Raw genomic sequence first — 12,135 nt, forward strand, 5'->3', positions numbered from 1 at the left:
ACGACTCACGGGAAAAAATTGAGGCTGTCATGAGATGTCACATCAAACGGCTCCACACTAAATGTGGCCACCTGTGATCTTTTGCAGAGGGTCGACTTTGCACACTAACATATTTGCATTCTCCTTCCATAACAATGTGACCACGGTGGATAGGAATCGAACCCTTCTCATTGTAACCAGTAGAACAACACTTCACGAATCCACTGCATTACAACGGTAAGTTTGTGTTGACCAGTGCCCAGTGGGCTTATACTGCACCATGGAATATGGAATACCATTCTGTTTGCTCTGTGCAGCCACACTTCGCACTGCACCTGTGGGGGCCCTCATATATATTTCAAAATGGCCAATGAAAAGCGCTTTACCGAATAGTATTCCATCTCTCGTGGTACAGGCAGAGGCCCGCAATCCACACAAACATGCAGCAAATAAATATATAGAAAGAGTTCTCAGTTTATTCCGTTTACTCTTTTTTTTTTTCATGCTGAACCTCACGACGGCACGAAGCGGGACAATTTGTGCAATTACAGCTGTAGCTCATGCAAACCTATGTACAAACACAACCACAACTGAAAAGAAACAAACAATCCAAAAATCGCATCATAAAAGTTACCCCCCCTTTGTTGTTTTTGCAAGAATCCACCAACAGAATATAAAACTCGAAAATGAAGTGTAGCATAGTTCAAGAGGATGCCTTGTATCTTCTAACTTTGCAGTAACTAGCCAATTAGTGTGTGCAAACATCACTATAAAACTAAACATTAAACAATGCTCTCCTCAAGATAATGCAGACTAAGTTTGAATAGAATTCAAAATAAGTTCACTTTTGATGCGCAATTCCTTTTTAAAAATAGGTCCTTAAAAAAATACTGAATTGCCCTGTTCAAAACACTACCCAGGGTTAGGGATGTTATTAGTGTTACAAGGGAGTAAATATAAATACATTAATTTACGGATTATGTGAAATTCATAAGAATTTTAGGTTTGCTTACCATTTATCAATTTTTCAGGTCTAGAACTTGCTGCCAGTGATAATCTACAAGCGTGCAGATGCTGCAGATGTATCAGTGAGAGTGATATCTGCCTTCGTTGCGAAGTTGATCAGCTTTGAACATTGTTTCGTTCTCACATTTCAAGATTTTTTACAGTAACTTTCTAGATAAAAAGCTGAATTTAAAAAATGTAAAAATCGGTACCTTCAACCTTCCCTTTTAAGGTGTACAGAAATCAAGCCAGTGAATGCCTAGTGCAATAATTTAAGGGGGAATGGTGCTTTTAGAGACCTAAAATTGCCTAAAAAAAGATATATTTTCTGGAAATTTTATTTTTGGACTCACAACCTCACCCATTTTCATGTATCCTAGATCATTATTTGAAAGATAACAGCCTTTTATATCACATTGACAACCGATGGTGCTTCATTCATTGCTATTTTCACTGTTTCATTTTTTTCCCCATTACCTTACAATTTTCTGAGAGGCTTTTCTCAGCTTTGGCACACTCAGTTTTGATCATTTTTGTCTTGCTGAAAAACTGAGTGTTTAGCGAGCGCAATAGAGTGCCAAATGTTACTTCGGAAATTTTTAGAAAGGGTGAAATAATAAAAGTGCTTTTTCTCAGTCATTCAAACAAGAACTCCGAAGCTTATTTAGAAGTCGCTGTCCGAAACTCAATTCAACTTTTGTTCTAGAAAGCTAGAACCATAAGATTACTCTTTGATTTCATATCTGTAGAATACGGTGACATTTCGTCCAGCAGGATCTAAGTAGCAAGTTTGTTAAAAATGTGATCAAATGAAGTTTGCATATTTAATTAAAAATTATTGTTATGGTGCACATAAAAACACACGTCATATTCATATGAGTGCATGAAAATACATAATCAGCAAAATCTTCATCATCCTAACTTAATAAAGCACCCCATCTTTGAAAACATTTTCCCGCCATTCAATCTGAGCCGCCTGTCAAAGTGCCACCTAAAACGCAATAGTAATTTATGAAATAAAATGCTCACAAGATTATTGCCGCAAATGAAAAACTTAACAGAAGTAAATTAACGACGGTGTAAGACATTACTAAATTTAAACAAGCGTAAAATAGAAACACCTGCACGCAATGTTCATGCAGACAAGAAAAAAAAATTTTTTAAGAGATGTGGAAGGCAAATGGTCACAGGCACCAGAAACACGCCACCCAGCATAAGCTGAAAGTTAAGGATGGCCTCAGCGTGCAACCTAAGCCCTAAAGACATTACAATAAGGTTCTCGTGCCAGCACATTATAGATAGAGCACACCAATAGTGGCAACTAGACTCGCAACTCTGCAAAAAAAGAACAAAAAAATTTGCCAGTGACTCGTGCAGACTAGACAAAGGAGACTAAGAATGCATTCCTCTGGCCGACGTGAATCAGGCTTTTATGTTTTTTTTTGTCCTTGCTTGCCAGTGGAGAAGTTGTCTTCCAATGGACGATTTGGAGCGGATCTGCATTTTCTGGAGTGCGTTTTAAGTTAAATCTTGCTCCGCAGCACATTGCTGAAGTCCACCTGCCCAAAGAGCTCCGTTGCATATCTCTTTCCTGCTTCAACGTGAAATTACAGACGCAGCAAAACCAACCATGGTTGAAGCATCTGTTTGACAAATTACAGTGCCTCCACGTAAATGACCAGTGGAATTCATTGCAAGTGAAGTGATTGCGCAACCGCCAGCATACGCTGTTCGAACAGCCCAGACCAAAGCTTCAAAGTGCACCAGATCCAGTTTCCACGGCACAGAACGGATAATTTGTGCCCTATCGTTTCTGTTCGCCGTAACATTGTTTGCGGAAGAAGCGATGTTGCTACAGAGAGGAGCTATTCATCGATTGTATGCAAAACATACGTCCAGGCCGTGACGTTGTCACACTGCAGAGAACAACAAATACATTCAAGCATCGCGTGTTTTTTTTTTCTTGCTGCATAAGTGTGCATTCGTAATTGAGTGTACATTTGGCAATGGTAAAACGCGTTAAGAAAAAAAATGACACAGTGCGAAACATCTCGTAAGAGCACGACAGGACTTGCAGGCAACACACAGTCCTAAGCTAGCTAAAAACATTGTGGGTTTCCTTTTTTTTCACATCCTAAAGCTTTCGTTCTAAAGAATCACAGAGAAAAAAGCGTCGCTTCAGTTCCATCTCGTTAGCACCCTGTGGCCAAGGCATGTTCGGGTACGGGGGGTGTTTCTTCGTTCTCGGCAGGCGACTTGCAAATGCATCTGTGTGATCCGGCAGAAACTTTGGCTTCTACTCACTTCGAAGAACACTCCCTCGACAAAGAACTCCGTCATAAATACACTATGCAAAGAGTCCAAATGCTTTCTAGTGTTTCAAACACAGAACCTCGCCTACAGGCAGTACATGCAATCCCGTGTGCCCGCTGTACCTCATGTTGTACAAACGACTAGCCGCGCTGAAAACTGACGCTTCACGTGCGCCAGGCGTCCTCCAGAAACGCAAACAGATGAACATCGTCTCGTTGTTTCCTCAGCACCGAAGTTTGGCTAGATGGAGTGCAGAGCATTTGCAAAAATAAGGATGTGGAAGGCAAACTATGCAAGCTCTGATCCAAGACAAAAAAAAAAATTGACAGTCACTTCGGATGTGTTGGCGGGACGCGGGACTGAAAAAACGAGGCAAGGTGCTAGCGGACGAGTCGGACTGAAAAGCGAGCCGGCGGACGACGGCCTAGAACGTGGTGTGCACGTTGGTGGCGGTGCCGCCGCCTTCTTGCCGCATGCGCTTGAGCGCTCGCAGCGCCCTCTTGGCGGCCGTGCACTTGGCGATGCGCTTGTTGCGGCCGACGCCGACGAAGCGGCCCTTGCCGAAGACCTCCACTCGGATCCGGACCTTGCCGTTGAGAGTCATCTCGGCGCGCCTGCGAAAGAATAGTGTTCGGTTCAATGCTACGAAAGAACTACACAACAGAATCTCCTAAAACGGAACCTCAAGGAACCAGAAAAATGTTTTATTTAAGGGGACTTTTGTCTTACTGAGAGACATGTATGGGTGCAGCGCTGCAGCTCGCACAACCTTTTAACATTGTTCTGAGAAATGTTAAACAACAAAAAGGGAATCCCAAAGAACAATCGTGGGCATCAAATTTATCAGTTGGTCGCCGTAACATGCCTGGAGACGCACATTCCACGCAACCACTTTTTACGGATAGCATTATCCATCGAAAACTAGCGTTAAAAAAGATTTCCTGATTGTGGGTTTTTTCCAGGTTAAAAAAAAAAAAAAAGCCCTGCAGGAGTTGCACTGCTGATCTTGCTTCCTGAAGGAATGTTTCAACACTTGGCACTATATCTGGCGACAGCTTTCTGTGGCAGCACAGCCAAAGCTATGTGGGCGAAGCTTCTGCACACGTGTTACTACGCCAAGTTACTACTACTACTACTCCTCCAGTAGCAACAGGACTAGTGTTACTACTAGTCCGTTTGAAGGCGATTGTTTACAGGCACAGGAAAACGTGACATCAACACCAGAAAGCCAGAAAACTAGGAACAGCAAGAAATGAAAATCCTTCGCAAGATAAGCTTTCTTACTTACAATGCTAAAAGTCTTGAACATAATACCTATTTCTTTTATTTTTATGTTTTCTTGTATGCTACATAGTCTACAAGAGTTAGCGTTCCCGGAGTACATGCAGCAGTGTAGTAAAAAAGTGCGCTTCGGTTCCATAGCCTTGCCTGTGCTGCAACAGAAAGTTGTCGCCAGGTATAGTTACGTTTAAGAAGGCCAAGAAAGATTTTGACTTAAATTAATGAGGGTTATTTTGCATAACCCAAGTGCAAACCCAAATGAACAAGAAGCTGCAGTTTTGATTAAGCAGCAATTCCTTTGAACCGGTTTTTGTTTGCCAGGATTTTACTGTATCCTTAAATATTACAGCTAAAAATCAGTACGATGGTCCAAAGAAATTGTTTCTGAACTTTACATTTACGTAAATATAAAAAAAGAACAGTCCTAAATTGCAGTTCGATTTCAATGCCTTCACAAGATTCTCTGTGGTCCTGTTCAGTGATACGGAGATTCCGGCTTCCTTAGGTAAACAAATGAAGTGCAAGCCAGAGCCCTACTTGCTGACTAATCAGAATGAACAGGCACGGCTCTTGGTACTCACTCAAATTTGGCAGTCTGGGGCTCCAGCTCCAAAAGTTCCCTGATTGGCGACTTAGGCACGTGCGTGCTGAAGTATTCTGGAAGGAGAAAAAGAAGAAACAGGAAATGCATTACCTCGTTCTTTTATATAGGAATAAACAACTGCATACTTAGTATATGCTCTGAAAGGAATAGAAAGCACGCTTAACTATGGCTGTCAAATAACCACTGGAAAGTTAACTGTGCTGTTAGGAACTATGTCGAACACGGAGGCTCCGAACTAATTTTGAGCATCTGCAGGGGTTCTGTAACATGCACCTAAATCCTACTACACGGTTGTTCTTGCACTTCAGCCCACTATACAGTAAAAGCTCGTTAATTCGACTCTCGTTAATTCGCAAAATCGGTTAATTCGGACACGTCATCTGGTCCCTGTAAATATACGCATCACTCTATGAGACTGGGCGCTCGTTATTTCGGACAGATTTGACCGCAAATCGGATAATTCGGCGACTTTCGGGCCGCTGGCGAGGCTCGAAAACGAAAAAAGAACAATTCGGAACAAAAGTGAAGCTCAAATGCAGCATCGCCATGGACATCAATTATCGACTTGGCTTGGATTGAGAATGGTTGAACGCCTTTTTTTCGCGTGTGGGTTTTGTTGCTTGGTTCCCGTTGGTGTGCTGCATCGTTGATCGCCGATTTATCGAGGAACGTTTCAGTACGGCTCCTTTAGCTTGATCGTTGCTGGTGCTTTTGTGCTGACTTCTCGTGCGACCACACTCTCCGCCGATGGCAACGCCAGCGAAGCGGCCCGAGTACGAGGCCTAGGACTTCACCACCAAAGTAGAAATTTTGTGTGCTCTGAATAACGGGCTCTCCCGACAAGAAGTGATGAAGAGTGATGAAAGGGGATCCTTCAATCGGTGGCAAGAAGCAAGGAACGAGTAACCGTACTTTTATCCCCCAACGTGACGGGAACAGAGCGCTTGCCGCTTCTCGTTATCGGAAAGGTTCAAAAGCCACGATCAACTATCTTCCCGTGGATTACCGTGCCAACCGAAAAGCGTGGATGACGGGTGAAACTTTTGCGGTACTGCAGATATCATGCGAGCTGCTGAGCACCTTGAAGGGCTCAGAAAAATTGTGTCCGCACGAATTTCTGCTCGAAAACAGACAAGCATCCGCGATTGCTTTGTTAAGTAAAGGTATGTTGAAAAAACTCGTGCATTTATTGTGTTTATTTTGACCATTCGATAATTCGGACATTCGGTTAATTCGGACATTTTTTCCGGTCCCTAGAAATCCGAATTAACGAGCTTTTACTGTAGTCGGTTACAAACTAAGAAAAGATGTCAGCTCCGCCTACATCCATTGCAGTCCCTCCCACAGACCGTTTGCATAAATGCTCCATCCAATAGCGCTTACTCATTTTCGTGACGTCAAGCACTTCTTGAGTTTTAGAAAGTTGACTTTGCCATGAAAACGCACGTTTTACGTAAAGACACAATTTTTAGTTCGGGAACTTGGATGTCCTGGTAAATTTCGTCAGGTATTCTCACATCGCTGCTCGGCCAAGCGTAATGTTTTATGTAGTAAGGATGAGCCTTTAACTCTTGATATGTGTAGTATTTACATTAGCTGAGACAAAGTACTTATGGTTCGGTTGTAATCGAGTATAGTAATGCAGCTGCTGTGGCTGGGTATCAAACCCATATCCTCCAGTTAAACAGGGCAAAATCTTAGCCTAGATAAGCTATTACAGTGGGTTGCCGTGAGTGGACAACTCGGCCAAACCAGCGCAGCTCTCTGCACGCAACAAGAGCAGACGACTTAGGGAGCGCCAACGGCAGACGTACCTATCTCAGGCTTCATCATGGTGTAGTACACCTGCCACACTGTGTCCAGGGACATGTTGGAGTCGAGGAAGATGGCGCCAGCCACCGATTCAAAGATGTCGCCAAGAGCCTTGGGCACTTCCACCTCCTCTGCTTCCTCGCACTCCTCTTCCTCCAAGTAGTACTCCTGCAGTGATAAAAACTTGCCTGTAGGATGCGCGAACATTTGGAAGGGAGTAGAACTGGAAGTGGTGTGAGGCCTATAGAGTTAGTACAGACTCTAGAAAAAAGACTTTTTGCGCGGAACTGTTTTGATATCTTATGTGTCCATGTGCTTGGAGTTACCTGTGAATTCGCCCTCGCGCTGCCAATAGCCAGCTTCCTGGTTAGCTAAATTGGTAGAGCAACCGCCCCAGAAGGGCGCTGGTCCCGGGTTCGATACCCTGACCAGGACGAATTTTTCAGCAACCAAGAAGGATTCTTTCTGTGAAATCCGTATGGATTTCCATGGGGCTCCGTGCTACAAACGGGTGGTTGTCAATTTGCCTTTCTTAGACTCTAGAGGAAAAGCTCCCCCACAGGGCCCATGCATTAGAATCTCTGACGGCAAGGGCACCGCCATTGGTGCCATTACACTATGCTGCGAATGTTATCAGCCCCTGAGATGCGTGCTGGACTTGATGGTAGTATTGAGTTTTCATGCCAGTTCATGAAAGTGAGCTCACGTAGAGTAGAGTTGCATGCACATGCCAACAGAAAGCACAGACATCGCACTGAGACTCACATCGCATCACAACTCAGTCACGAGACGCGCAATCCGCCTTTTTCATGACGCTCCTGCGCATGCACTCTCCCCCAGCGGAAAAGTCGAGAAATGTCTCTTCGTCTCGGAGGCTTTGCTTCTGGCAATACCAGTTGTCCCGGCCCCTACCAAACCCCTACCAAAACGGCAGAGGGGAGCACAGGAAAATGAAAGAGGCTGATTGGCCGCAATCTCTCGAACTCAAGTGGTTATGATGGCGCCATCTGGCAAAAGTGCCTGCATATGCACCATGCTGCGCCGTTAGTCCTGCGCACAGTTAACTGCCAAATAGCCTTGAGCCTTTCCCGAAAGTATTCCAAATAAACAATAAGCACTGTCCGCACATTTTTGATGAGAAAAAATGCTCGTGTTTGATTTATATTGCCGGTATTACAACCGTTGAATGGTGCTAATTTTAGCCGATCTGTAAATAATTGCAGAGGCAACCATGACAATGGTAGTGTAATGGCGGTGTTCCAGCTTTTCCTCTAGAGTCTGTACTAACTCTATGGTTAGGCCTGATAGCAGGGTGCCAACACGCATCAAAGGAACATGCACAGGAACTGTTGGCAAGAGTTCACGGCTGTTCAGGCGAACGTTGTTTTGAAAAAAAGAGACGGGCAGGGAGGTTAACCAGGTGGAATCTGATTTTCTATGCTACATGGGGAAGGATGCCAAAAAAGAACAAAGAAGGAACAAGAGAACAAGAGACACACGTGCACATACAGCAGAGTTCATTACATGTCACATCCGTAGTGACAAATCATCATCCGTTCATCACCCGTAGTAACAAATCAGGCTGTGAATTCCGTGCACTGCCCAATTTGACCACCATACAGCGTGATTCACCAAAATTTAGAGGCTTGTTTTTGAGACAGATGATGCAATGATCAGAGCTCAACCTCCTTTGCTTTCTTACTTGCCTAATTGGTCACTGTTACTTCAATGTTCTGCATCAAATGTTTATCAGTTGTACACTTCAATCCGCCTTGTGCATGTGTAATATTGTATCGCACATGTATCCACTATTGTACGGAGTTTAGAGACAGAAATATAAAGACTGACCGAGTGATTGAGATTACAAACCAGGTGTTTCACATAACTTCAACCAATGTTTAAAAAGAAATAAAGACGGAAAACCACAGCACGGGGACCATGATGACAATGTTTTCAGCCATGCAATTAGCGCATTCTACATTTCATATAGTTACTCAACTCATAAAAATGACAAGAAATGCTAATATTCATTTTAGGGCCACGTGCATTTTGTTATGTTGTAGAGAGGGTAACAGCACAGCTGCTGAGGCAAAAGCAAAGAGCTTAGATCCAACTACTGGTGGCAATCAAGGCAGTCAAAATTCTGCAACGATAACAGAATCGCTTCTACAGAAATCTTTTTCTGTAGCTAACGGCTTTTGCCACCAAAGGGCTTACCTCGTGGTATCCAAGGCCATTGTTCTGCCTCTTCATCTCAACAAACCTCTGGATGACTGCAAACAGGCCCGGCGACACATTCTTGAAGTACCGGTGAAAGTCGTATTTGACTGCCAGAGAGGCAAAGAAAGTGTTGTTCACCAGCGCCGACCGCAGGATCGGTCAACGTGCCCGGCGAGTGTCGCTGGGGGTCGTCGTAGAGGTGGCGGGTTATCAAGTAGTCCAACACTGCATCACCCAAGAACTCGAGTCGCTGATAACAGTCTGTGAGCCGGTTGTAGTGATATGACGCGTGAGTGAAGGCTTGCAGCAGGTAGGCCCGGTCGCGAAACCGATAACCGATGCGCGCCTCGAACGCGTCGTAACCGGAGAGGAGCTCGTCCAACTGCGGTCCCGCGTCGGGCACGACGAGCGGCGGCTCCAGCGTACCGTACAGCATGACGCCAAAGTTTGCAAGGGTCTCCGCGGTGCAATTCTGGGGAAGCACGTCTAGCCCCAACCAAGACATGAAGAGGAGAGTCGCATGAGGACCGCACGACACGAGGTAGGCACCGATCAGCGCTTCGACACAGTCTGCGATGCTCTTGTCGGGAATGCTGTGCTGCGTCAGGAGGTTGTACGGCACGTAGGGCGCATTGTCCAGGCTCTGCTCGTCAGCCAGAACCTCGTCGAGGTTACGGACCTTGTTGGACCGCTCGGCAAGGGTCTGCCGAATCTGGGCCTCGTCCATCTGGTTGAGTCCGGCAAGGGCCGCTATGTTCCAGTGGCCCGCCGGAAGGCCCGACTCGATGAGAGCCCGTTCCAGTCCGGGAGGCACAGTGTAGCCGGGAGGAAGCCAGTTGTCGCTGGGCTCGAACTTGGTGGCGACCATTAGGCCGCCAAGGCGGCGAGCCCGACCGAGCCGATAGAGGTTGAGGTTGCTGATTTGCCGGCTCCGCAGGTGGGAGAGCTTGCCCTCGTGCACGCTTGGATACGTGCAGTAGAGGTGGGCCGTCACGGCATACTTGAGAAAGGAGTCACCTACCGTTTCAAGACGCTCCAGATTGATGCCGTCATTGGCATTGGACATCGTCAGCGCTTGAAGCAGAATGCTGGGGCTCGGCCCGCAGTGACTGCCGAGGTCGGGTCGCTCGTCGAAGCGAACCTGCGACACGTCTCCACTTCCACGCTCGACGGAGTCCCTGTCGGGTAAAAGCTCACCAAATGGCAACACGCTCCCTTCCGGTGCCTGCGAAGCTCCAGCTCCGCCAGCGGCAGCTCCACTGTCGCGGACCGCCGGAGCCAGAGGCTCGTCCTTCTTCAAGGGCCGGTCGTCTTCATACTCCGCAATGAGCTTCAGGGCTTCCGAGACCTTACGAAAGGACTTGTAGATGGCCTTCTGGGTCGCGAGTTTCGCTTCTTCTTCGCTGCATCTCCAGACTTCTAGCTTCTCGATGCACGCCAACCGGAGTGCCGCGACCTTCTCTTCGACAAACGGATCAACCTCCCTTTCGTCGTCCACCTCGTCCACGAAGGCATTTGCAGACTTGCTGCGCTGGTCCTTGCTGCAGTGCGACAGCCAGTCCAGCTGTTCTTCAGGCCTCTTCTCATCTTCCTTGTTCTCCGGCTTGTCGCTGATCTTCAGCAACTGGCCTGCTTCGTCTTCGTTTCCGCCGGCCTCGGACATAGACTCGTTCCACTCGGACCGCGAGAAGTCCAGCTCCGGCTCATCCTCGTCCTCATCGAAGCTGTCCCAAACGTCGTCGTCGCGGCACGAGGCCAGGTCTAACGACAGGCCCTGCATGTTGAACATGCCGGGCGCCGAGATATAGCCCAGTCCCGGCATGTCCAAGGTGACAAACGAACTGTCTTCCATGTCCGTGTCCCACTCGGAGTCCCAGCCCTCGGCTTCGAAGTTACTCGGAGATCCGTAGCGGATTCGCGGAACTGGCGTGGGCTCACCCGGGAGTTTGGGAAGCGGTTTCCAGTCGAAGTTAGGACCCTTGGGTCCGCCGAGGTTCAGAGCGCTGACCTCGGCATCAGCCAACTGGTCGTCGTCCGGAATGTGAACTTTGCTGGGGTCGAATGTGTCAATGACAAGCTCCTGGTCCTGAAATAATACAAGTGCGACACAGATCAGATAAGAGATCAGTTTGTCATAGAATATACAGTTAAACCTGCCTCTAACGAACCTCCGTACACCGAATTCCTCAATATCACGAAGTTTTTCTATTCCCTGTCATTACTCCATAGAAGCACATGTATTTGGGATCTCTATGTAACAAAGTGGCAGCGAGAGACACCCACGATACAACAAATTTTCGCTGCCAACAACCTAGGAACTTTACCCCGAATTTTGTCATTCGAGCACGAGCAGGAGCCGCATCTTCCGCGGTGCTGACGACGAAGCACGAAGCCCCGGCGACTGCGAGGAAAGAGCAAGCGCTCTTTTGTGTGCAACATGGGCCTGCACCCCTCGAGCCGGCGTTCTTGCTCCCGCGGGAGCCTGTGCGGGTGTGTGCCCTTCCTCCCCTACCTTCAAACCTCATTCAGCCGCTCATGGGTGCGTGCCATTGCGCCGACTTTCTTTAAAAAGAAGAACGGCTGTTGCGTTGGCAGCGCGACTCTTCGGTTGTTGCAGAATTCTCTGAAATGCACGTCGTTAACGTGACACCAGATGACGGCACTAAACAAAAAAAGAAACTTGCTTTATGTCATTACACTTCGAGTTCGCGCCGCATATGGAGAGCGCTCTTCCGAATGTTCCATGGTATCCGTGTCATTCGCTCTTCGTTTTCGATGCTGTGCGTGCGTGGTTTCACTGCGCGCGCATGAAGCAGCCCCCGACGACGTGCAACTTTGAGATTTTTTTTTATGCGGAAAACTGTTTCGTCACTACCAAGGAGATGTCAGATTCGGCACTGGTGGAAACTGTCCAGACACCA

General features: G+C 46.8%; 1 protein-coding gene across 1 annotated transcript in view; it reads right to left on the reverse strand.

Annotated features, from left to right (window-relative positions):
• Positions 1-667: 667 nt before the first annotated feature.
• The window catches only part of LOC119373414 (endoribonuclease Dcr-1-like), a 47,018-nt gene continuing 35,550 nt past the window's right edge, over positions 668-12,135 (reverse strand). The window contains 5 exon segments of the mRNA XM_037643439.2: positions 668-3,911; positions 5,160-5,235; positions 6,997-7,162; positions 9,212-9,370; positions 9,372-11,300. Of these exon segments, the coding sequence (XP_037499367.1) occupies positions 3,722-3,911; positions 5,160-5,235; positions 6,997-7,162; positions 9,212-9,370; positions 9,372-11,300 (2,520 nt within the window). The 3' untranslated portion in view covers positions 668-3,721.

Source organism: Rhipicephalus sanguineus, chromosome 11, assembly GCF_013339695.2.
Source record: "Rhipicephalus sanguineus isolate Rsan-2018 chromosome 11, BIME_Rsan_1.4, whole genome shotgun sequence".
NCBI classification, from domain to species: Eukaryota; Metazoa; Arthropoda; class Arachnida; order Ixodida; family Ixodidae; genus Rhipicephalus; species Rhipicephalus sanguineus.